Source organism: Eleutherodactylus coqui, chromosome 5, assembly GCF_035609145.1.
Source record: "Eleutherodactylus coqui strain aEleCoq1 chromosome 5, aEleCoq1.hap1, whole genome shotgun sequence".
Classification (NCBI taxonomy): Eukaryota; Metazoa; Chordata; class Amphibia; order Anura; family Eleutherodactylidae; genus Eleutherodactylus; species Eleutherodactylus coqui.
Genome location: NC_089841.1, coordinates 43,877,540 through 43,904,817, shown reverse-complemented (window position 1 = coordinate 43,904,817; position 27,278 = coordinate 43,877,540). Strand labels below are relative to the sequence as shown.

The 27,278-nt window shown below is 46.1% G+C and overlaps 2 protein-coding genes across 3 annotated transcripts in view; both read right to left on the bottom strand.

Moving 5' to 3' along the window:
• C9 (complement C9) overlaps nucleotides 1–18,398 on the bottom strand; it is a 51,199-nt gene extending 32,801 nt beyond the window's left edge. Inside the window, exons 1-4 of the mRNA XM_066602395.1 lie at nucleotides 18,294–18,398; nucleotides 15,752–15,837; nucleotides 13,420–13,510; nucleotides 1,893–2,034 (exon numbers count right to left, since the gene is read on the bottom strand). Coding sequence (XP_066458492.1) covers nucleotides 1,893–2,034; nucleotides 13,420–13,510; nucleotides 15,752–15,822 — 304 coding nt within the window. The 5' untranslated portion in view covers nucleotides 15,823–15,837; nucleotides 18,294–18,398. The remainder of the gene's footprint in view (nucleotides 1–1,892; nucleotides 2,035–13,419; nucleotides 13,511–15,751; nucleotides 15,838–18,293) is intronic.
• A 3,033-nt stretch (nucleotides 18,399–21,431) lies between these two features.
• DAB2 (DAB adaptor protein 2) overlaps nucleotides 21,432–27,278 on the bottom strand; it is a 111,662-nt gene continuing 105,815 nt past the window's right edge. For both annotated transcript variants that reach the window (XM_066602393.1, XM_066602394.1), the window contains one exon: nucleotides 21,432–25,650. The gene's annotated coding sequence lies outside the window, so the exon portion shown is untranslated. The remainder of the gene's footprint in view (nucleotides 25,651–27,278) is intronic.

Sequence of the window (27,278 nt, the reverse complement as noted above, 5' to 3'; positions counted from 1 at the left end):
CATATGGCCATTAGCATCTAGCCTAGGGTAAAAAAAAGAGGAGTGTGTGTGTGTACTAGCTGATATACCCGGCTTCGCCCGAGTTAATTTGGTACTGGTGTTTACATGGAAAATCTTATGAAGTCGTGGTTACTTTAGAGATACCGGAAAAACATATGTTCACCATTTTGCATAGTTCTCTGCGTTACCCAGGAAACACCACGTGGAGGTAACCATGCGACGTTTCCTTTATATAAAATGACATCAGGAAGTAAGAGAATTAGATTCCATACGTAAAATTTGGACGCTAATTCTTTTGCACTTAGAATTGAATAATCAAGTTGGGACCCATTAAATTTTCCTATTTATGACATAATCAATGCTCGTGCCAAATACCAAGTTTCTATGACATCGGGAAGTGAGAGAATTAGATTTTGTACGTATGTGGACGCTAATTCTTTTGTGCTTAGAATTGAACAATCGAGGTGGGACCCATTAACTTTTCCAATTTATGACAATCAATGCCCGTTTCAAATTTCATGTTTCTATGACACCAAGAAGTGAGAGAATTAGATTCCGTACGTAAAATTTGGACGCTAGTTCTTTTGCGCTAGAATTGAATTGAGTTGGGACCCATTAACTTTTCCTATTTATGACATATACAATGCTTATGGCAAATTTCATGTTTCTATGACTTTGGGAAGTGAGAGATTTAGATTATGTATGTAAAATTTGGACGCTAATTCTTTTGCGCATAGAATTGAATAATCGAGTTGGGACTCATTAGCTTTTCCTATTTATGACATAATCAATGCTCGTGCCAAATTTCACGTTTCTATGACACCGGAAAGTGAGAAAAATACATCCCGTACGTAAAATTTGGACGCTAATTCTTTTGCGCATAGAATTAAACAATCGAGTTGGGACCCATTAGCTTTTCCTATTTATGACATAATCAATGCTCCTGCCAAATTTCGAGTTTCTATGACACTGGGAAGTGAGAGAATTAGATTCTGTACGTAAAATGTGGACGCTAATTCTTTTGTGCATAGAATTGAATAATCGAGTTGGGACCCATTAACTTTTCCTATTAATGACATATTCAATGCTCATGCCAAATTTTAAGTTTCTATGACACCGGAAAGTGAGAGATTTAGATTATGTACGTTAAATTTTGACGCTAATCCTTTTGCGCTAAAATTGAATAATCGAGTTGGGACCCAATTACTTTTCCTATTTTGGAGATAATCTATGCTTGTGCCAAAATTCATGTTTCTACGACTTCGGGAAGTTGGAGAACTTTAGGCGAGTCAGTCAGTCAGTCAGTGAGTCAGTCAGTGAGTGAGTCAGTGAGGGCTTTCGTCTTTATATATATATATATAGATATATATGTATATGCTTTTTGTCCTACTAATAGTCTTGAACTTGTGATCCTTTGACTGATTCCATAATGCATTACAATTTTTCTGTACTGCAGTCTATGTGCTTGTCTCACAGACATGAGAGGTCAATGGAGTGAGAGAAGGAACCCCGTCCCTCTGTCTAACCACTTAGATGCCCTGGTTGTTGTCATCCACAGCATCAAAGTCGTTAAACATCTATAATTGGAGTTATTTAGACCCACCACCTGCTGCTGAGAACATTTGCACAGCTCCATTATTAATACCTTCCCCACCCTGCATGGGAAGTTCTTCTGTCTGTACTGTAAATGTACAGCATGATGTAAGAAGGTGTTAAAGGGTATTTAGAACCTACTATAGGGGTTGGTTCTCAAACTCCTTGGTTCCTGATATCTGGTTTCTGTTACTAAGATGTATTAGAACACCTGGCTGCTACTCGTGGTGCTCAGGGCATGATAGGAGTTGTAGGGCTGGAGATCACTCTATTAGAAGAACAAGTACCCCCAGCATTACCTGTCTCACACTCAAAGTCATTTCCACAGTCGATCTTCTCCTCACAGGGCTTGTCTGTCATGCAGCGTTGAACTTCTCCTAAGGAGCTGAGACAGCGAGCGCCACCAAACTGGCCAAACTTCACGATGCTCCGAGAACGATACTAGAGAAGAGAGAAGACATTTTATTACAAGTCTTGTGGAGGTTCGGTTGTAGTGTTTTCAACCACCTAAGACATGGATGGTTGGCGTATGCCTCCAGAGTTTCCTTAGGACAAGTTTGAGATATTGCTAACTTCAAAAGAATTTTGTGATAACTGCCATTGCTGTTCAATGATGTAACCAAGTATATATTGGGTGGACAGTTGTGCAGCTATAGGGGGTGCAGAGGTAGTAGTTGCCATCTTAGGGGCCCAAAGGTCTCTCTACCCAAGTGCACCCCTGCCATGAGATTATCTGAGCACTATTACTACTGGAACCACCAACAAGGGTGCTACTACTATGGGGGCCACTATAGGTGTCATTATTAAAACTGAGACCGCAAAGGGGAACACTTGCTTGTCGGACTACAATTACTACTGGCGCCACTAACAGGGTTGCCAATAAAACTGGGACCACTGACAGGGGCACTATTACTATTAGAACCACCACCATGGGTGATAATTAGAGATGAGCAAGCACCAAAATGCTCGGGTGCTCGTTACTCGAGACGAACTTTTCGCGATGCTCGAGGGTTCGTTTCGAGTAACGAACCCCATTGAAGTCAATGGGCGACCCGAGCATTTTTGTATTTCGCCGATGCTCACTAAGGTTTTCATGTGTGAAAATCTGGGCAATTCAAGAAAGTGATGGGAACGACACAGCAACGGATAGGGCAGGCGAGGGGCTACATGTTGGGCTGCATCTCAAGTTCACAGGTCCCACTATTAAGCCACAATACCGGCAAGAGTGGGGCCCCCCCCCCAACAACTTTTACTTCTGAAAAGCCCTCATTAGCATGGCATACTTTAGCTAAGCACCACACTACCTCCAACAAAGCACAATCACTGCCTGCATGACACTCCGCTGCCACTTCTCCTGGGTTACATGCTGCCCCCCCCCCCCGCGCACGACAGTGTCCACAGCGTACACCAAATTGTCCCTGCCCAGCCTTCAGCTGCCCTCATGCCACGCCACCCTCATGTCTAATTATAAGTGCGTCTGCCAGAGGAAAAGCAGGCACACACTGCAGAGGGTTGGCATGGCTAGGCAGCGACCCCCCCATAAAAGGGGCAGGGCGATAGTCCACAATGCTGTACAGAAGCAATGAGAAATCCAATCCTGTGCCACCTCCATCTGGAGCTGCACACGTGGGCATAGCAATGGGGAACCTATGTGCCACACACTATTCATTCTGTCAAGGTGTCTGCATGCCCCAGACAGACCGCGTTTTTTTATAAATAGTCACAGCCAGGTCCAACTCCGCAATGGGAATTCCGTGTGCACCCACAGCATGAGTGGCTCCCTGGAACCCACCGGCGGTACATAAAAATATCCCATTGCATTGCCCATCACAGCTCAGGTAATGTCGTGCTTAATACAGGTGGGCTTCGGCCCACACTGCATGCCCCAGTCAGACTGGGGTTCTTTACAAGTGGACAGATGTAGTAACAACTCCCTGTGGACCCACAGCATGGGTGGGTGCCAGGAAGCCACCGGCGGTACATAAATATATCCCATTGCAGTGCCCTACTCAGCAGAGCTAACGTCAGATACAATACAGGTGGGCTTCGGCCCACACTGCATGCCCCAGTCAGACTGGGGTTCTTTACAAGTGGACAGATGTAGTAACAACTCCCTGTGGACCCACAGCATGGGTGAGTGCCAGGAAGCTACCGGCGGTACATAAAAATATCCCATTGCATTGCCCATCACAGCTGAGGTAATGTCGTGGTTAATGCAGGTGGGCTTCGGCCCACACTGCATGCCCCAGTCAGACTGGGGTTCTTTACAAGTGGACAGTTGCAGTTATAACTCCGTGTGGACCCACAGCATGGGTGGCTCCCTGGAACCCACCGGCGGTACATAAATATATCCCATTGCAGTGCCCTACTCAGCAGAGCTAACGTCAGATACAATACAGGTGGGCTTCGGCCCACACTGCATGCCCCAGTCAGACTGGTAATATGTACCTTAACAGTAACCTCGTTGGTGGTAATGTGGTGGTGACTGCGGACCTGGTAGCGCGGTTTTATGTAGTTGGTTTTCGGAATGTGGCCAGGATTAAGTGGGCCGTGGCGGGGGGATGGTGGTGGTGCTCTCTTGTTGTGTCGTTAAAGGTGAAATTCTTGGACTGCCACCAGACGGACCAATGCAAAGCTTTTGCCAAGAATGTTTTCATTGTTGGAGGAGGAGGGGGATGTTTTGGAGGCACTATGTGTCCTCTACACGTGTCCGTGGTTATATGCACCTTAACAGTAACAGCGTTTGTGGGAAATGGCCTCGCCGCCATCATGTCTTTGTGAAGCCTCTGTTTCCACACCCCAGTGACATACCATTAGCAGCGGTATAGGCAGAGCCCAGAATTATTAACATTTCAGCGGTAGCATTAGGGACAGGCCCCACTAACATATCACTAGCAGCAGTATAGGGGGAGCGCAGTCTTAGTTCCATTTCAGTAATAGTAGCACTCAAGACAGGCCCCAGTAACATTCCCATTGCAGCAGTTTAGGGAGATAACAGTCTCTTTCACATTTCAGTAGCTGCAGTATAGACAAGGCCCCAGTTACATTTATGTAGCTAAAGTGTAGGCCAACCCCACACACCTTTCTGTACCATGAGTGCAGGCGAAGAACATAGAAATTACTATGATTACACTGTAGGTGAGGGCCCAAAAAAATTGGTGTACCAACAGTACTAATGTACCTCAGAAAAAATTGGCCATGCCCAACCAAGATGGCAGGTGAAACCCATTAATCGCTTTGGTTAATGTGGCTTAAGTGGTAACTAGGCCTGGAGGCAGCCCAGTTTAATGAAAAATTGGTTCAAGTTAAAGTTTCAACGCTTTTAAGAGCATTGAAACGTATAAAAATTGTTTAGAAAAATTATATGAGTGAGCCTTGTGGCCCTAAGAAAAATTGCCCGTTCGGCGTGATTATGTGAGGTTTCAGGAGGAGGAGCAGGAGGAGGAGGAGGAATATTATACACAGATTGATGAAGCGAAAAGGTCCCCGTTTTTGATGGGGATACAGAACGATGCTTCCATCCGCGGGTGCAGCCTACCTATTGCTTAGGTATCGCTGCTGTCTGCTGGTGGAGAAGAGAAGTCTGGGGAAATCCAGGCTTTGTTCATCTTGATGAGTGTTAGCCTGTCGGCACTGTCGGTTGACAGGCGGGTACGCTTATCTGTGATGATTCCCCCAGCCGCACTAAACACCCTCTCTGACAAGACACTAGCCGCAGGACAAGCAAGCACCTCCAGGGCATACAGCGCGAGTTCAGGCCACGCGTCCAGCTTCGACACCCAGTAGTTGTAGGTGGCAGAGGCGTCACGGAGGACGGTCGTGCGATTGGCTACGTACTCCCTCACCATCCTTTTACAGTGCTCCCACCGACTCAGCCTTGACTGGGGACCGGTGACACAGTCTTGGTGGGGACCATAAAGCTGTCCAGGGCCTTAAAGAGTGTTGCACTGCCTGTGCTGTACATGCTGCTCGATCTCCGCACCTCCCCTGCTACCTGGCCCTCGGAATTGCGCCTTCTGCCACTAGCGCTGTCGGATGGGAATTTTACCATCAGCTTGTCCGCCAGGGTCCTGTGGTATAGCAACGCTCTCGAACCCCTTTCCTCTTCGGGAATGAGAGTGGAAAGGTTCTCCTTATACCGTGGGTCGAGCAGTGTGTACACCCAGTAATCCGTAGTGGCCAGAATGCGTGCAACGTGAGGGTCACGAGAAAGGCATCCTAACATGAAGTCAGCCATGTGTGCCAGGGTACCTGTACGCAACACATGGCTGTCTTCACTAGGAAGATCACTTTCAGGATCCTCCTCCTCCTCCTCCTCCTCCTCCTCCTCCTCCTCAGGCCATACGCGCTGAAAGGATGACAGGCAAGCAGCATGGGTACCGTCAGCAGTGGGCCAAGCTGTCTCTTCCCCCTGCTCCTCATCCTCCTCATGCTCCTCCTCCTCCTCAACGCGCTGAGATATAGACAGGAGGGTGCTCTGACTATCCAGCGACATACTGTCTTCCCCCGCCTCTGTTTCCGAGCGCAAAGCGTCTGCCTTTATGCTTTGCAGGGAACTTCTCAAGAGGCATAGCAGAGGAATGGTGACGCTAATGATTGCAGCATCGCCGCTCACCACCTGGGTAGACTCCTCAAAGTTTCCAAGGACCTGGCAGATGTCTGCCAACCAGGCCCACTCTTCTGAAAATAATTGAGGAGGCTGACTCCCACTGCGCCGCCCATGTTGGAGTTGGTATTCCACTATAGCTCTACGCTGCTCATAGAGCCTGGCCAACATGTGAAGCGTAGAGTTCCACCGTGTGGGCACGTCGCACAGCAGTCGGTGCACTGGCAGATTAAACCGATGTTGCAGGGTGCGCAGGGTGGCAGCATCCGTGTGGGACTTGCGGAAATGTGCGCAGAGCCGGCGCACCTTTACGAGCAGGTCTGACAAGCGGGGGTAGCTTTTCAGAAAGCGCTGAACCACCAAATTAAAGACGTGGGCCAGGCATGGCACGTGCGTGAGGCTGCCGAGCTGCAGAGCCCCACCAGGTTACGCCCGTTGTCACACACGACCATGCCTGGTTGGAGGCTCAGCGGCGCAAGCCAACGGTCGGTCTGCTCTGTTAGACCCCGCAGCAGTTCGTGGGCCGTGTGCCTCTTATCTCCTAAGCTGAGTAGTTTCAGCACGGCCTGCTGACGCTGGCCCACCGCTGTGCTGCCATGCCGCGCGACACCGACTGCTGGCGACATCCTGCTGCTGCTGACACATCTAGATTGCGAGACAGAGGTTGCGGAGGAGGAGGGTGCTTTAGTGGAGGAAGCATACACCGCCGAAGATACCACCACCGAGCTGGGGCCGGCAATTCTGGGGGTGGGTAGGACATGAGCGGTCCCAGGCTCTGACTCTGTCCCAGCCTCCACTAAATTCACCCAATGTGCCATCAGGGAGATGTAGTGGCCCTGCCCGCGTGTGCTTGTCCACGTGTCCGTTGTTAAGTGGACCTTGGCAGTAACCGCGTTGGTGAGGGCGCGTACAATGTTGCGGGAGACGTGGTCGTGCAGGGCTGGGATGGCACATCGGGAAAAGTAGTGGCGACTGGGAACTGAGTAGCACGGGGCCGCCGCCGCCATCATACTTTTGAAGGACTCAGTTTCCACAACCCTATACGGCAGCATCTCAAGGCTGATAAATTTGGCTATGTGGACGGTTAACGCTTGAGCGTGCGGGTGCGTGGCGGCGTACTTGCGCTTGCGCTCAAACACTTGCGCTAGCGACGGCTGGATGGTGCGGTGCGAGACATTGGTGGATGGGGCCGAGGACAGCAGAGGTGAGGGTGTGGGTGCAGGCCAGGAGACGGTAGTGCCTGTGTCCTGAGAGGGGGGTTGGATCTCAGTGGCAGGTTGGGGCACAGGGGGAGAGGCAGCGGTGCAAACCGGAGGCGGTGAACGGCCTTCGTCCCACCTTGTGGGGTGCTTGGCCATCATATGTCTGCGCATGCTGGTGGTGGTGAGGCTGTTGGTGGTGGCTCCCCGGCTGATCTTGGCACGACAAAGGTTGCACACCACTGTTCGTCGGTCGTCAGGCGTCTCTGTGAAAAACTGCCAGACCTTAGAGCACCTTGGCCTCTGCAGGGTGGCATGGCGCGAGGGTGCGCTTTGGGAAACAGTTGGTGGATTATTCGGTCTGGCCCTGCCTCTACCCCTGGACACCGCACTGCCTCTTGCAACCTGCCCTGCTGCTGCCCTTGCCTCCCCCTCTGAAGACCTGTCCTAAGTAGGCGTTGCAAACCAGGTGGGGTCAGTCACCTCATCGTCCTGCTGCTCTTCCTCCGAATCCTCTGTGCGCTCCTCCCTCGGACTTACTGCCCTTACTACTACCTGACCGATAGACAACTGTGTCTCATCGTCATCGTCCTCCTCACCCACTGAAAGGTCTTGAGACAGTTGCCGGAAGTCCCCTGCCTCATCCCCCGGACCCCGGGAACTTTCCAATGGTTGGGCATCAGTGACGATAAACTCCTCTGGTGGGAGAGGAACCACTGCTGCCCAATCTGAGCAGGGGCCCGAGAACAGTTCCTGGGAGTCTTCCCGCTCCTGAGCATGTGTCATTGTAGTGGAGTGAGGAGGCTGGGAGGAAGGAGGAGCAGCAGACAGAGGATTCGGATTTGCAGCAGTGGACGGCGCAGAACTGTGGGTGGACGATAGGTTGCTCAAAGCACTTTCTGCCATCCACGACAGGACCTGCTCACACTGCTCATTTTCTAATAAAGGTCTCCCGCGTGGACCCATTAATTGTGCGATGAATGTGGGGACGCCAGAAACGTGCCTCTCTCCTAATCGCGCAGCAGTCGGCTGCGATACACCTGGATCAGGAGTTCGGCCTGTGCCCACACCGTCACTTGGGCCTACGCGTCCTCGGCCGCGTCCACGTCCTCTAGGCCTACCCCTACCCCTCAGCATGCTGTATTACCAGTGATTGATTTGATTTCCCAGCCAGGAAATAAATTGGCGCAAGCCTACAGGCCAAATAGAATTTTTGCCCTTTTTTTTTAAAGGAAAGGCCCACTGCCTATATTCAATCAATAATAAATGTGTTGTGTGGCCCTGCAGTGTGTCACAGAACTGCAGTGTTGCACAGTTATATTAACTACAGCAGAGCGGTGATTTCCCAGCCAGGAAATAAATTGGCGCAAGCCTGCTGTTAAACTTAGCTGGCTGCGTATGATTTTTGTTACGTTCTCCACCCAGCACACACGTACCCAGAACGCTGAGGACTGTCAGAGGCAGGCCAAATAGAATAGTTGCCATTTTTTTTAAAGGAAAGGCCCACTGCGTATATTCAATCAATAATAAATGTGTTGTGGCCCTGCAGTGTGTCACAGAACTGCAGTGTTGCACAGTTATTAACTGCAGCATAGCGGTGATTTCCCAGCCAGGAAATAAATTGGCGCAAGACTGCTGTTAAACTTAGCTGGCTGCGTATGATTTTTTTTACGTTCTCCACCCAGCACACACGTACCCAGAACGCTGAGGACTGTCAGAGGCAGGCCAAATAGAATAGTTGCCCTTTTTTTTTAAAGGAAAGGCTCACTGCCTATATTCAATCAATAAAATATGTCTTCTGGCCCTGCCTACACAGTTCTGTCCCTGGAGTATTACTGCAGGGCACAATGCTCTGCACGGCCGATTTGGGAAAAAAAAAAAAAGTGCAACACTGCTAACAGCAGCCTCCACAGTACTGCACACGGTTAGATGTGGCCCTAAGAAGGACCGTTGGGGTTCTTGAAGCCTACACTAACTCCTAACACTCTCCCTGCCTAACCACCACTTCTGCCCCTGTAGTATTACTGCAGGGCGCAATGCTCTGCACGGCCGATTTGGAAAAAAAAAATGTGCACCACTGCAAAAAGCAGCCTCCACAGTACTGCACACTGTTAGATGTGGCCCTAAGAAGGACCGTTGGGGTTCTTGAAGCCTACACTAACTCCTAACGCTCTCCCTACAGCAGCTCCAACACTATAGCACTGTCCCTCAGCTATCTCACAACGCATCTGAGGCGAGCCGCGGGAGGGGCCGACTTTTATACTCGGGTGACATCTGATCGCCCCAGCCACTCACTGCAGGGGGGTGGTATAGGGCTGGAACATCACAGGGGGAAGTTGTAATGCCTTCCCTGTCTTTCAATTGGCCAGAAAAGCGCGCTAACGTCTCAGAGATGAAAGTGAAAGTAACCCGAACATCGCGTGGTACTCGTTACGAGTAACTAGCATCCCGAACACCCTAATATTCGCCCGAGCATCAAGCTCGGACGAGTACGTTCGCTCATCTCTAGTGATAATACTACTGCAGCCACTATAGGGGTCACTATTAACACTGTGACCACAAAGGGTTACACTATTACTTCTGGGGCCACTATTACTACTGGCACCACAAACTGAGTCATTAATACTTCTGAGGCCACTACAGGGGTCACTATGAAAAGTGGGCCACTATTACTTATAGGGCCACTATTACTACTGGCGCAACTAAACTAACTGGGTCACTAATACTACTGGGGCAACTATGAGGTCACTATTACTTCTGGGGCACCTATTGAAGTCATTATTACTACTGGGGCGACTAAGGGGGTCACTATTGCTATTGGGGCTACTAAGGGGGACACTTACTATTGAGAACACTATCGGGGCCACTCAATGGTTCAAATATGTGTTGGGTATTTTGTGTATTGGCGCTTGCAATACTTGTAAATTAGCTTGAAAAATGACATCTGTCCATCCAGTTCAGCCTATTTCTCCCATGTTGATCCAGGAAAAGGTAAATAAAAACCTAAACAATGAGGTAGAAGTCAATTTTCCTCCTTTAAGGGGAAAAAAATCCTTCCTGGCTCCAATATGGCAATCAGATTTCCTGGATCACTGGCCCTTCTGAAGTAATCAGTGACTATAACATATAATATTGTATCGCTCAAGAAAGCTTTCCAGGCCCTTTTTGTATTCTTTTGGTGAGTTCAAACATCCTCATGCAAAGAGTTCCACAGTCTCACTGCTCTTACAGTAAAGAACCCCCTTCTATGTCAGTGTAGAAACCCTCTTTCCTCTAGATGTAGATGACGCCCCCTTGTTACAGTCACAGTCCTGGGTATAAACAGATGACGGGAGAGATCTCTGTATTGTCCCCTGATATATTATAGATACCGTATATACCGGCGTATAAGACGACTTTTGAACCCCGAAAAATCTGCTCTGCAGTCGGGGGTCGTCTTATGCGCCGGTAATACAAAAAAAAAAAAAGTGTAAAAAAAATAAATTTATTACTCACCTCCCACGGCGTTCTGTCACGCTCCGGCAGGATGTCGCTCGCTCCAGCAGGCTGTCGCTCGCTCCTCGTCCCCGGCGCAGCATAGCTTTCTGAATGCGGGGCTTGAAATCCCCGCTTCCAGAAAGCTAATACACACGCCGGCAGCCATGACAGCATTGAATGGCTGTGATTGGCTAAAGCACACGTGGCTTCAGCCAATCACACTATTCAATGACATCATTGAATGGCTGTGATTGGCTGAAGGCGCACGTGTTAGCAATCACACCCATTCAATGATGTCATTGAATAGTGTGATTGGCTGAAGCCACGTGTGCTTTAGCCAATCACAGCCATTCAATGATGTCATGGCTGCTGGCGTGTGTATTAGCTTTCTGGAAGCGGGGATTTCAAGCCCCGCATTCATAAAGCTATGCTGCGCCGGGGACGAGGAGCGAGTGACAGCCTGCCGGAGCGAGCGACATCCTGCCGGAGCGCGACAGAACGCCGTGGGAGGTGAGTAATGAATTTATTTTTTTTTCTCCACTGTATACCGGCGTATAAGGTGACAGTTGGGGGGGTCGTCTTATACGCCCCGTCGCCTTATACGCTGGTATATACGGTAGTTATTAGGTCACCCCTCAGCCGTCTTTTTTCTAAACTAAATAACAGCAATTTTTATAACCTCTCTGGGTATTGTAGTCCGCCCATTCCTTTCATTAATTTTGTTGCCCGCCTTTGAACCCGCTCAAGCTCTGATATGTCCTTCTTTAACCCTTTGCAATCCAATTTTGAATTCAGGGTTTCCTAGGGGGGCTTTCTCTTTCTGCCATTATACAATGGTGCCACCTGCTGGCTAGAGCCAGTACTGTGGTATGTGACATGCTGGAGAGGCCCCTGACAACAGAGCAGCCAGTGATTTACACTAAGAATACCCTGCCGGACGTCTTCTGACATTGGAGCTGTACAGCCTTCAATCAGAATGTCTTCAGACATCAGACAGTGGATTGGAAAGGGTTAATACCGCTGCCCAAAACTGTCCTCAATATTCCCTGTGTGGTCTGACCAGTGATTTGTAAAGAGGAAGAACAATGTTCTCATCATGCGCCCCTAGACCTCTTCTGATGCAGCCCATTTTTGCGGGACGAGCTGTAGTCACAGAAAAAGCTATTTTACAGTAAATACATTTTTGTGATCACTTTTTATTCAATTTTTTGGGGGAGCGGGCTTAACAAAAAAGGGTAATTCTGGCATTCTGTATTTTTTTACTCCATTTACTGTGCAATACAAAAAATGCAATATTTTAATCGCTCGGATCTTTTTGAAAATGGCGCTACCAAACATGTTTTTTTTTCATTGTTAGGATATTTTTACACTACATATTTGATGGAGCCGAAAGTAAACCACACAAACACTCTCTGTTTTTAGGCATGATTTTTGCATTTGATGCATATTTTGAATTTCCACTGATTTCTTTGGCAAAAACTGGCTCGGAAAACGGAAAAAAAAAGGAACATCACTTTTTTTACGCCGTGCTTATTTAAAATGCATGTCAGAAAAAAACCACATCGTCAAGAAAGCGACACGGTATCCCATTACGAATCAATGGGTAGAATATTGTAAGCATATTCTGGCGCTTACGAAATATGCCGTGTGAACAAACCCTTAAGGTTTATTCATTGGAAATTTTGGAAAGGAGATTTTCAACTTTTAATACATTTTTCATTATTGTTTAAAAAAAGGTGATTACACTCTTTTCTCCATATATTTTTTTCAGTCTCCTCTAGGCTGTATTTACATGGGCGAGTGCGATGGAGGTCAGTGAAAAACTAACCATTTCACCTGTGATTTCACAACAATTTTTCCTGGGTGTATTTTCATCCATTTTCATCCGTTTTTCATGTGCGTGAAAAAAATCACATGGTCCCAATAGTAAAATGCTTAAAAAATGCATCACACTCACATGTAAATTGCGTGCCATGCGAGAGCGATGCATTTTTTTTCCATGCTCACATAGAAAATAGTAGGCGATTCCTGAAGAAGAATTACACAAAAATAAGACATACAGCGATTTTTTTAAACTTAGACTATCGTTCCGAGAGAAAACTCGCTGATGTGAATTAGCCCATTCATATGAATGGTTCTTTTCTGTATGAGTTCTGTCCATTTTGCAATCAGACAGAACTTTTACATTTCCAGTGTAAATACCCCCTAAGGCACTTAAATTTGTGATGCCTTGTGCTATATAGCGCAATACTTCAGTATTGCAGTGCATAGTTATTTTTAATGTTGCCTATTGAGCCCTGCCACAGGCCATAGGCATGGCTTAATAGGCATCCATGCATAGAAGCCCTGAGAGCCTTCACTAGGCATGGTGACCCATCGGCAACTCAGGATGGTGACGTACTGCGCATTTGCCCTCTCTTTGTCACATAAGAAGCCAAAGGGAGTTTGACCCGTCACTCCTCAGTGAAAAGGAGGCGTTGGGACCTAGTGCAAAAAACCCCGGACTAAAGCAGTTCGTTTTTCTTATATTATACAGGACTTTACCTTCCTTCCCGTACATGGGTCACATTCGGTCCATGTGCCCCAGCTGCTCAGCTGACAATCGACTGGAGCCGGATCATTGACTTCTCTGGGCCTGACAAATAACAGACAATAACAGTCCTCATCACCGAGTCTTCCATACTTATTACAACCAATGACCATTTGGGGGAGGTGATTGCTGCTAAAAGGGTTCTACAAGTTATTAACCCCTTCCATTCCCAGTATGAAACTTACGTCCTGGTTGGGAAGCAGTTCCCTCTCCAGAACAAACCTACATCCTGTGGATGTCACAAGCTTAGAAGCTTAGCCCACAGCAGGAGTCGGCTTTGACTGACAGCTGGCCTTCCGCTGTAACAGTGGGGATCAGAGAAAACACTGATCACTGCTAATAACCTTTTGCGTGCTGTGATCAATGTTGATCGCAGCATGTAAAAGGTTCACAGAGGGAAGGCGCTCCCTCTGTGATGTCATCGGCCATCTGCTATGTGATTGTCGAGTGCCGATGGATTGCCATGGCAACCGGACGTCAGACAATGGCCGTGACCTATGATTGCTATTATTAGCAATAATACATTGCAGTACGGAAGTGCTGTAGTATATTATCAGAGCAATCATAGCTTTACAGCTTCAAGTCTCTTATAAGAATATGAATGTAAAGGAAAAGATTTAAAAAAAATAAGAAACAGCATTAAAAATTGTAATAAAATAACCTTTTTGCACACTGTCCACTCTTTGTTTAATCATTTTGTTTTTAAAAAGCCATATGTACCCCAAAATGGTACATAAAAACTACAGCTTGTCGTGCAAAAAACAAGCCCCCACAGAGCTCCGTCCATGGGAAAAAGTTATGGAACATTGAGTCAAACCATGGAAGAAAAAATATTCCAAAAAGTTATTTTTTTTGTGCCAAATTGGAAACTTGCTGTTTGATTAATGCCATAAAAAGCATCCAAAAACAATGGTAAAATGTTGTTTTTTTTAGGACAGAGAGGAAAAAAAACACATAATACAGGTTATGCAGCACATTATATGTCCCCCAGAAATGGTGCAAATAAACCTGCAGCTCGCCACACAAACATCATGCCCTCGTATGGCCATATGAACAGAAATAAAATGTGTTATGTTTTTTGAAAAATGGAGATGGAAATTCCCCAAAAATTGTTCAGCCTTATTGGAAAAGCAGGCTGAGTCACTATGGGGTTAAATTCGAGAGTTCACTTACTTTTTCTCCCTGCTCTGTGGGTGTTACTCAATGTGTTCAAACAAAGACATGAACAATGCAGCTGTCTGTGTTATTAGTTACATCGTGTTTGTCTATAATTGTGACTTAGATACAAGCAGACCGCATCTTATTAGTAACTAAGGCAGAAATCCGAGGAATTACATAGGGTTCACTTACTTTCCTTCTTGTAACTGTATACTATATAACTCTATATACCATTTCTAATTCTATATTCACTGTTTGTTAAAATGCATCAATCCCCTAAGAGAAGTTGTTATTTTGCTGCAGATCTCGTCCTGCGGTTCCATCTCAGGCAGATATACAAATGATGAGAGTTGTGGTGATTAGATGAACGGTCTTGTCACCGGAGGCCCTAAAAGTGGTTCCCCCTTGGCCTATAAGAGGCTCTCGGAGGCTCCTTGTGTGTAGTGACCTCTTCTTCCGCTTGTGTAGACCTTGTTGACCACTAGACGCCTCTACGATGGAGAGAAGAGATTTCACCCCGTTACCAGAGTCTGAGAGGGGCGCATTATTGGGGTGTGAGAAGCTGGATGGTCGTATCGATGAATTGTCCCCCACCGGCCGTTCTGACCAGACTGTTAGGGGGTGTTGGGACCAGTGGGTGTGTGAGGGCACAGAGATGACCGGGCTCAGGACCCCGACAGACCACCAGTAAAGAGGAGCGTCTGACCAGACTGTTAGGGGGTGTTGGGACCAGTGGATGTGTGAGGGCACACAAGATGACCGGGCTCAGGACCCCCGACAGACCACCAGTAGAGAGGAGCGTCTGACCAGACTGTTAGGAGGTCTTGGGACCAGTGTATGTGTGAGGGCACACAAGGTGACCGGGCTCAGGACCCCCGACAGACCACCAGTAGAGAGGAGCATCTGATCATCCGACAAGCACCAGCAACTCCAACTGATTCAGTGTCCGCCATCAAGAGACAGGGGGCGCTATCATTCATTGACAATGACTATCACTACATACCATATTCACTGTCATATACCACCTGCTCGAATGGCCAGAGATCGGTCATGTGATTGAGTGACACACAAAAAATTACTATTTAGCTGTGAGATGATTACCTTCTAATAATGGAACACACAACTCACCTTACATGTCCGGACACATACAACACACATGAAATAAGCGTCAGCCCCAACAGATGAAGTACTGCTGCCATGGCCACTGGGAGACCCTGCAGAAAAATACCAAGAAGGGGTTCTCTACATGGCTTTAGTAGACTGCTTGTAATTCATTAACCGGAGTATAAACAGACGGTCGGATACAGAACTTTCTGTTTGTGCTGCAATTCCCAAATATTGCCAAATATTCCTACAGCGACAACCATTGTGTCACCATCACTTCCCGCACTATTCACGGTAAAGGGAATTTCCACCTGTTATCATTCAGTCATTTATATGTACAATATTTTGTGCTGACTCCATCTTACTAATACAGAGGTCCAAATCCCCTGTGTAGTATTAGAGTTACATGATAACATTCTACTACCTGCAGCCACCACTAGGGGGAGCTCAGGAGATTACTGTATATACATTGTACTCTATAGTAACACAGTATACAGTAATCTCCTGTATAGTCATAGTTACATGATAACATTCTACTACCTGCAGCCACCACTAGGGGGAGCTCAGGAGATTCCTGTATACTGTATATTTATTGTACTCTACAATAACATGTAAGGCGTTAAACTACCAGGATCTGAGGTTTCTCTATTCCTAGCTGTTAGAGCAGGAGCCTGGCAGTCAGTAATCAGCCAAGCCTCCGCCTTAAAAAGATGTATGTGCAGCTTTAAAGCCCATTAGTTATCACCCTAAGCGCTCTTACCCACCTGCGTTTCTTTAACGCTGCGACACCGCAGCGTTTTTTAACACGGTTGTCAATGAGACTTTCTAATGTTAAAAACGCACCACAAGTTTGTGCTTTGTGATTTTTTTCTGCGATGTGTTTTTAACAATAGACAGCCCCATGGACAATCGTGTTTAAAAAAACGCAGCAATATCGCAGTGTTAAAAAAAACGCAAGTGGGTAAGAGCCCTAAGAAGAGGTATTGGTGGTTACTAAGGGGTTAATTGAATGTCCATGTGGACTCCTATATGTGATCATATTAGTAAATACCAATCTATGATACATCGTGCCAATTTGTTGCTTCTGATACCCCATCATTTCCATAAAAAAGACATGCTATTGCCCAGTAAAGGTAGCAGATAATTCAACAAATACAACAACTAGAAAGGATCCTCAATACTAAGCTAATCACACAGTGACCCCCAGCGATCAGCTGCAGTCTATGGTAGACTCTGGCAGTAAGTATTCAGCTTCCCTGCAGCTCCCCTACAGGCAAAATTAAGTATTACTCAGAGTTTATTCATATCAATGTATTATCTGCATAATATGGGACAGGCAGGTCCTCCAAAGATAAAAAGATAGAGATGCTGTTTGTAGCTGCTCCCTACTCAGGTTAATAGATGAGGGTCCTGAACAAGGGACCCCCCCCCCCCCTCTTTAATAGTGCTTTTCTCTAACCCTAACAACCCTTTTAAGGAAATAATCTTTTCTATTTTGCTTGTTATGCCTGACTGCATTGCTTGTAGTTAAACGGGTTTTTCAGGCTGTGGCAGCTGTCAGTGCTGTGATACACCAAGGTTGGAGCGGAAGCCGCTGCTCTGCCCCCTGTGTAGGGGCCGATGCTCACAATTACAGGTGCAGCTCTTGTTGAAATCAATAGGAACTGTGCTTGTAATTGCAGGTGGGGGTCCCATTGCTGCATCTGCAATTAAGAGCGCTGGACGCTACAAAGGGGTTGGAGCGCCGGCTTCCACTCCAGTCCCAGGGTATCTGGCACTGACAGCGGGTGATGCCTGGAAAACCTCTTTAAGCACTTATTCAGACGGGCATATATCAGTCGGGTTTTCACTCTCGGCCGATATACGCTGCCCCTCTCTACAAGTGGAGGAAGCGGGCCGGGCCGGGAGCTAGTGCACTGAGTTCCCACCCCTCGCCGCTGTTTGCAGTAGGATGGGGGCAGAACTTAGCTCCGCCCCCATCCTGGCCCTCCCATTGCAAACAGTGACGAGTGGCGGAGAGGGGCAGAGAGGGGGCGGGAGCTCAGTGCACTAGCTCCCGGCCTACCTCCTGCCCTTGCAGAAAGGGGCAGCGTATATCGTTCAGGCCTGAAAACCCAACCGATATACGCCCGTCTGAATAAGCCCTAAAGCTGTATGCAAATTAAATACAGCTCTATGCAGTGACATTTTTTAAATATGGCATTTGATAGGTGATACAGTTTGATAATCCAGCACAGAAACAGATGAGAGACACCCTAACAATCAATATATCACCATCTAATCCAGAATATGTGATGCTCCAATATCTATCAGGTCATCTCGATGCCAAATTATAGGAATATTACGCCATCCCTTACAATATGGTATCTACGTCTATTTGTTATCACAGCTGCTGCAGTGCCGATCGCCCGGCTTGCTTCGTCTGTTCCAGTTCTGATGTATGCAGTATGTGACGAGTGGTGATATTCTAAGGTTATTATTACATCGGGAAGCATATTGGATATGTGATAACTCTACAACCAAAAGGTTTGAATAGAGATTATGAGAGAATATGAGGATACTCAGCTGTTACAAGCGGTCCGTTTACTGTTTTCTTCTGGTCGTCTTGTCTTCTTCGGTCGCAAGATGACTAGAAGCCTTTCATCATTACGGACTATCTGCTATGTCTATTTATTCTACTGACATCTCTGATAGGAGGCGGACCTGTACTTATGGGAATGTCTCTTATGTTTCCTCTTGTAACCGCGGTGATCACATTGCGCCATAATGGTTTGATATAATTAACCCCTTAAGGAAGCAGCCCTTTCTTTTTTTATTTTTGTTTTTTCCTCCCCACTTTTAAGAAATCATAACTCTTTTAATACATCTATAGATTTGGAACTGTACTAAATTGTGGTGCAAAAAAGTGCAAAAAATGTCTTTAGCACAATGCCGTGACATATGGCTAATACATGGCTTCAAAATTAGTGAAAACTAATGAGAGAGGACGGAGCAGCTCGTGAGAATTACAAATAGTCTAAAATCACCGATGCTGAATGTTAAAAGGCTCATCAGAAGTGTCTCAGAGTTTGGGCTCTTTCCCATGAGCGTATATCGGCCGGCCGTTTTCACCGCCGGCTGATATACACTGTGATTTGATGCATTGGATTCCAATGCATCAGATCACATGGCCGTATTCCTGAGACATAAAAGTGCCTGGCCAGGCCAATATAGTGCCGGGCGTTTTTACGTCGGGCCCAAAAGATGGTCCTGGAACTATCTTTTGGGCCGGAATACATTGGCCGCTGCATGGGCTCCTTCCCTCTGCTCTCCTCCCCGCTTGTTCTTTGCAATGAGGGGGCGGAGCTAAGAACAGACCATCCCGCCTCCTTACATTGCTGGCTGCGGGCAAGGGGTGGTACGTGGGTGGAGCTAAGCTCCCGCCCTCTCCCTGCCCCCTGTCCATAGCCATCAATGGGAAGAGGCGGGACGGGACGGCGCTTAGCTCTGCCCCCTCCCATTGGAAAGAACGAGCGGGGAGGAGAGCAGAGGTGAGCCTGCGAGGGGGAGGGAGGGGAAAGGGGCGACGTCATGGTAGTCTCGGCGTATATGCACTGGGACCCGTGCCGTCTGAATGGGTGCACAAACGTTTGATTTGAACGCCTGTTCACCAGTTTTATCCCTCCCAACGTAGCATATATCGGTCGTCCGTGAAAACAACAGCCGATATACGCTTGTAAGAAAGAGCTCTGAAGGAGGCCGAGCGTCACGTCTCCATCTCTGATTTGGAAATGCTGCTCTTCGAGGGACTGATGGCTTAGGGATTCTACAGAGGGCCGTGTTTTTGTCATATTTACCAGCTGAAACATTGTATTCCAATTCATCCATTTAGATCAGCGGTTTTTCGGCGTATAAAATCGGCCAGCTAGAAAAGACAGCGCAAACGGTGCACATTCCATGGCTCTTACGGAGCCTATGAGAGCCGTCAGAAAAGAGGAGGGGAGGGAGTTTAGCAGCAGCTTGCGTTGCTGAAGTCCCTCCCCTTGCTGGAAGCTCCCATAGACTGGAGAGAGAGGGGAGGGAAATTAGCATGGCAAGAGCCCCTCCCTTTGCCGACGGCTCCCATTGGCTTTTATGGGAACTTCTATTGCCGCGATCAACCGGCAAAGGGAGGAGGAGTGAGGGGGAGAGACTTTAGCAGCAAAGGCAGGTGGCTGAACAGTCGAGCAGTCAAAGATGTCTGTGTGTCTGATTGCGTAGAAACAAGTTGTGACCAGATGAAGTCATCATGTCAGTCTGGGCCGGATGTAGAAGAAAAGGGAAAGTGAATGACCCCAATCAGAGGGGACATCACTTGTGATCACTGGAGGAAACTGTACTGTAATCACCTCTATAGTCTGCAGAGTATCTGTCTAGTATGTACCGCTATATGGTCTCTATATTCCGGTAATATGTCTTTGTGGACTGCTTTTTGAATAACACTATGGTCACATTATGTGGTCATGATCTGGGGTATAATTTGGCCCTCCTATATTGCATTGTTGGTAATATCGGTGGTATTAGTCACTATGTGGTGGTAATATGTGATCACAGTGTTTCGGTATAGTTTGGCCTTTATATAGTGTCACTCCTGGTAATGTTGGTTTTGGTTATTCACAGTATAATTATATGGGTCCTGATGACTGTGATTGATGTTTGACCTATTGGCCAAATTCCCTAGAAACTGCCATGGTGATTACAATGCATCTCGGCAGTTGTAAGCCTGTATTATCTGGGATGGGGGGGCACTCAGGCTGCTTTGCTTCCCCTTATGCTGAACTCCAGGCTCCATCTCGGGCTTTAATGCATCTACTATGAAAAATAAGGCAACCTTTACAAACAGTCTTCACAAAAATAGTCTACCATTTTGTGTCTACAGCTCTGATGCAGATCTATGCGTCTCCATGGTAACAGACTACAAATAAATTTTGTGTAGTCTGATCCTGCAGTCATACTCTCTTCTCTACCAGATATGTTAGGAACAAGTAGAGAACAGGTAGAAGGAAGTATAACTGCAGGCTCTGACTACACAGGGTTTGTTTGTTGCCTGTTACTATGGAGACAGATAAATCTGTCTAGGAGCTGTAAACCCAAAACAGTAGCAGATTTTTTTTTAATGAAGACTATTTGAATTGTTGCTTCATTATTTTGGATGAAGTTGAGGGGTTCAGGGCGACAGAACTTTATCATTTAAGTCCCCTGAACTGCTCAGATGGGGTCTGAACCTTCTTAAAGGGGTTGTCTGGTTGTAAACTATTTATGGCCTATCCTTAGGCATCAATAGTATATCGGTGGGGTCAGTTTCTCAGGGCCCACGCCGAGCAGCTGATCGTCAAAGTCAACAAGTTCATCCACTGAGCTAATTTCTCCAGGAAGCAGACAACTCCGGTATTACTGTATTGGCCAGGCTTAGTATTGCAGGCCAAGTTCCCATTCATTGCAATGCCTGCAATACCAAGGCTGGCCACTGCAGTAAGAATAGAGCTGTCTGCTTTCTGCTGAAACCGACTCAGTACATGGCGCTAGCAAACAGCTGATCAGTTCAGGTCCTATGTGACGGACCTCTGCCAATCTACTATTGATGACTGGTCTTGAGGACAGACCATCAATAGTTTACAACTGGACAACCCGTTAAATTTTCCCATGATGACATTATGTTAACGCTCACGATACACAAACAAGTAAATATATCTCTCTCTCTTTTAATACATTATATAAGGCGCACAATTTGAGTTTATACAGACAGGGCAAAGAATTAGGAAAGATCTGAAAAGTCTATTACATATCCAGAAATCATAGATTCTTTTACAAAAAGTGCATTGATAGGAGGAGTATATGCGGAGGGTCACATGACCCTGCCTGACAAATCAACTCTTGACGATTCAATTCCAGTTTACCAAGTGTATATATATATATATATATTTAGATATGTGATTCATTGGTAATTGACTATTTCCAGTTCATCCTGAAGAGTTCAGTTTATTAAAAGACGTCCTCAGCCGTATCTCCGAGCTGATACCAGATCAACTACACGACAAAAAAAACGGAACATACCAAAAATATTCCCTACGTGGAGTTTGGTTGTGGTAGAAATCGAAGTCTCTGCGGAAGAAATCCGGAACATTCCGTGCCCGTGCGTGGTTTTTACGGTGCTCCAGCTTATACGGTTCATTAGATTCTTTCCGTAGCTCAAATTATGTTATTCCGTCAGGTTATAAAAATTTCCTTCTGTGTTACAAAATGGCCGCCACAGTCTTGGAGGTATTTCAGAAGAGTCTACATTTCCAAAAATCCAGACTTGTTGTCGGGTGGTGATCAAATGACTTATTGGTGATGACATTGGGTACAAAAATACAAATTTTCCATATGTAAATACAAAGATTGAGACAAAATGACCATAGAGTGTTTTCTAGAAACTTTATAGGGGTGGTCCATTTCGGATAATTTATTTCTGCTTGGAAGGTCCCCTATAATAAGCTGATCATATGGTGACCCTCCAGCGATCAGCTATAATCTATGGTAGCATAAGCAGTAAGTGTTAGTTTCCCTGCAGCTCCCCCACAGGGGAAATGAAGTATTACACAGTGTCCATTCATATCAATGTATTATCTGTGTAATACAGGACAAGCAGGTCCTCCAGAGAGACTTTTTGTGGCCACTCTCCACACTGGGTAATAGTTGAGGGTCCTGAACAAGGACCCCCATAATAAGGTATTTCTTCGACCCTTACGACCCCTTTAAAGAAAACATGTTTTACTACTTTACTTGATATCTCTGATTTTTAATACATTGGTCATCGTTAAAGCTTTATGTAGATTAAATAAATTCTATACAGTCAAATTCCTTTGACCCAGCATCTGATAGATCAGAAAGTCTGATAATCCAGCACAGAAGTGAGAAGATTTCCCAAGAGCAGAAACAGAAGCCCAGAGATCCCCTAATAATCGATAGATCACCATAGTTTCATTCAGCAAGGTCATATGCACACAGGCATTTGGTTTCTTTAATCGGTCCAGTTTTTCGTGCGCCTTTACTGTGTTTTAGCGCTTTTCATGTGTGATTTGTATCTGCTTTGCATACATTTTTACGTGAGTACAAAAAAAAAAAAAACGCCTCCTACGCTTTCTAATTTATGGCTCCAGTAGCTACAGACGTAAAAACGGATCATGGTCGCATCGCAGCCCTGAAATATGGCCTTATACTTTATCCTGCTTTTTGCTGAGTGATGACCAATGACGCCCCCGTTGGGGCGATCGCCCCGCTTTCCTGGTCTTTTCCAGTTCTGATGCTTAACGAAACAGTATGAGTGCGGGAAAAACTCCCCCATTGTGTAACCTTTCATTGCTTAATTGCTTCCCACATTTGCCCTCTAGGTAGAGCTGCTTGTTTAACACGTTTCATCAAAATAGTCTATGTTGAGTGGACTTTGTCATTTGGCGCAACACCTGCCATCACTAGAATGTGTTGCATTATAATGATGTATAAAGAATCTTATAGTACAGTCAGCTCTGCTACATCTGTACTCACAGAAGTCATCTGGATACTAATACCATGGGCAACACGGTGTTTCTTGGCACCACCTAGTGGCCTGTAGTGGGAACATACACAATCGGCTTTAGAGGTGCAGTTGTGATAACCCCAAACCATCATGAAGTAGGCGTGTTATTGGCGATCAGTATACTGGATGGCACCCAGTCAGACATAAGTAACACCAGCTGCTGATTGGCTGCTGCTTCTCATGGAGTCAAGGAGGCTGACAGAGTGAAGCTCCAATTTGGATCAGCATTTTTTTTGGGACTTACTACTTAAAGGGGCTGTAATGGAATTACAAATTATTCCTTATGCACTGGACCCCATTTATAAAGGTAAATCCGTTGCGGCTCTGGTCCCGCTGGTATCAGGAGATGCGTTGTTGTAAGATACATGGTGATATGACAGCTCAGCTTTGGGTATAATGGAGTACTAAAACCAGCAGACTACACGGCTCTGGTTCGCAGGGGCAATGTCGACCTGACAGAGCAGAACTGTGACACCTGAGGTTTAAAGTGACTCCAGTAATGACTTTTCTGATTTATATGGAGATACACCAATTTAGTTATGTTAATGATCTGCAAAAATACTTATTTGGGATCAAAAAACAAGGTCAGATTTTCACAGAAACAGCGCCACTTTTGTCTATGGTTGTGTCTGGTAGTGCAGCTCAACCTCATTCTGTTGAAAATGGCCAAATTGTAATACCAGACCCAGCTATAGATAAGAGAAGTGCTGTAGTTTCTAATGTCATACGACCCTTTAAAGACCCCAATGCTGCTGTAAGCTCAGGTCATTAGATTCTGGATCGTTCCTATACTGCTGTAAGCTCAGGTCATTAGATTCTGGATCGTTCCTATGCTGCTGTAAGCTCAGGTCATTAGATTCTGGATCGTTCCTATGCTGCTGTAAACTCAGGTCACTAGATTCTGGATTGTTCCTATACTGCTGTAAGCTCAGGTCATTAGATTCTGGATCGTTCCTATGCTGCTGTAAGCTCAGGTCATTAGCTTCTGGATCATTCCTATGCTGCTGTAAACTCAGGTCATCAGATCCTGGATCGTTCCTATGCTGCTGTAAGCTCAGGTCATCAGATCCTGGATCGTTCCTATGCTGCTGTAAGCTCAAGTCATCAGATCCTGGAGCAAGCTGGGACCTGATGCCAAATTATGAACATTAAATTACAGCTTCCTGAATTAGGACTAAAGGTCATTTTAGAGATTGAGCAATAATCTTGAATCTATAATTATATTTAGACCCTCAAGCCCTGCTCAATACATACATAATCTCATTTGCACCAGTTCTGCCTTGCATGTTTTTATCTAGAAGCTGAAAGGTTACTTCTTCTCTTGCTTCCTGAGGAGGTTATACTGTACCTAAACAAAATTGTATTCGGGTAGTATGAGGAGAAGAGCTCTTGTGCAGCAAATAGAGCTTTGTGTGACCACTTGAGTCCATGTTCATACAGAAAAACCAGAACAAAGCGTTTAACTTGGTGCACTGGGCCAGAATAATACATTGCAATATCTGTGGTTTTGCAGTGGATTATAAACCTGTACACAAGGAACTCAGCGATGAATTCTAGTGATGCCAACAAACCCTACTGACTCTTAAAGAGGTTTTACTACCACAACCTTTTATCCCCTATCCACAGGATAAGGAATGACTGATCACTGGGGGTCCAACTGCTAGAACCACAGCAATGCTGAGAACTGCATCCCTGCTTGCCTCATGTAAAAGCATTGGCATTGCACATACGTGACCATCACTTGTACAGCACAGAAGGAGATTGCTGAGTGGATTGATCTCCACCATTCCCGTAGAAGTGAATGGAGCACAGAAACCATCACGGATCCCTCACGGACCCCACTGTAAAGCAGTGGGGTCCATTGGGTGGCTTTGGGACAGATAAGTCACAGCAACATGGCCAAGACCTAGATGTGAAAAGATCCTGTTACATATGTGCATGTATATAAATAGAGGTCATCCATACAGAAAGACAAAAAGGTCAAACAACACAGCCTGAAAAATACACCAAGGAAGGAGGCGGGGGAAAATGAGAAATAAAGATGGATTCTGCAGAGGTATGTGATACTACATTACAACGGGCCTTGGGTATGACCACCAGTGCAGACACAAACTGGAGGTGTTGCCCATAGCAACCAATCAGATCGCTGCTTGCATTAAGGTGGATTACACTTAGTCGGTGGCACTGAGGACATTATTTGGTTTCCAGTTTCACCACTTAGTGACGATTCAGCAATAAGATGCATAAAAAAAATAATCAGCTGTCAAATGAGTGCAACAATATCAGCGGGTTCCATGGACAGAGATGAGATGATCCCCTGCTCCTGTGGTTTCTGCTCTTTCCATAGCTGCAATGTAAAGAGAGAGATAATTGGTTATTACAGAACTCATCAGTATGGGGACAAGGAGGGGTTCTGGCAGGGCATCCACATGTAATAATCTTTGCAATGTGAAATTCTCACCTTCCCCCTTCCTTTCACCCTTTAATATTTGCAGCTTTTCTAACAGTAGCTGCCACAAGGGAGCAATAAACATTTGTATTCACACAGCTCCCTCTAGTGGTGACTGCAGGCAGCCAGAATTTCATCATTTTACTCTAGCTGTGTGGAGCAAAAGGTGGATTTAAAGAGCCCTAGTAAATGTTATAGTATATTTGTTTTACGTTATCAGTTCAGAATGTTGCCTCTATTTACATGAATGAAACAAAATGACAATAATACATCATTTCCACCGATGTAACAGAGGTACCCATATACCACTTTACTGCCCACTACGGATTATATCACTGCATGGTACACGAGTGCCCCCGTTTATAGATAACAATCTGCTGGCAATGATGCGGCTATAAATCAGAGTTTGGGGATTTTGCAGCCATTCGTTATTGTCACTGTATGACGGTGTTATTTGCTTGTAGTGTATGGTGGCATTAGTTATATATAAAATATGGCAGCCTGATCTACACACACTGCGAGGCCAGATTAGATTACTTCACAAGGGCTCAGAATGTGACTCCTAAGGGGTTGCTTTAAACGGAATGATTGTCGTCCCAGCAATAATCGCTCCTGTGCTTTCATTCATTTCCATTTTGCTAAGTGAATGGAGGTGGAGCGGGCCGGAGATGTCTTGCGCCTGTCCGCTTCCATCCTCAGTAAACAAGCAATTGTTCATAGATGAATGATTGCCTGGTTACACGCGACAATTTGTCATTCGTCATTCAGTTGCTGGCGGCACTTACACTGAATGATCGTCATTCTGATTTCCATGATCCAGCAATAATCTGAATGATAATCATTTTCTGTAAAAGGGACCTGATGATTCTTTTACCTGGACTGATCAATGACGCTCATCTGCCAGACCTTTACACAGACCAATTCAGACTCTATTAGGGGTATGAGCAATCATCCATGCGATCGCTTGGCACTGGTTGGCTGCACACATTTATACAGGTAGATATACAGCCGACCAGGGAGTCGTTTTATTCTCACATATACAAGCTGATCAACCGACCAATTAGTGTGTTTAGGATAGCAGATTATGGTCTGATTGCAGATGTCTTGCAGTGATTCCAAGATTTGCGCATACCACATGTGTCAGCGGCGGTGTGTATGTACAACTACCCTTCCATTTACCTCTATGAGATGGAGGGAGAGCGATGCGCTCAGCAATGCACACCTCCATTAACCCCTTAAAGGAAACCTGTAAAGACCTTTGAGCTCCATCATAACTACGCTACAAAGGTCAGGGGACAGAGTGTCCAGGGGTCTCCCATTCATCTCTATGGGAGAGCCTGCTCACAGTGTGGAATGAAAGAAAGACAACCTGCTGGCATGCATGGACTTCAGGGGGACAGTGTGCATGGGACCAGGGCATCCAGTGGGCATAAATCAGCGCTCCCCGGACCTCCCTGTTCTCTAACCTTTGTTTTTTGCAGCGCTGCATTCAAAGAACCTTTGTATTTCTGCATGGACTGAGCTAT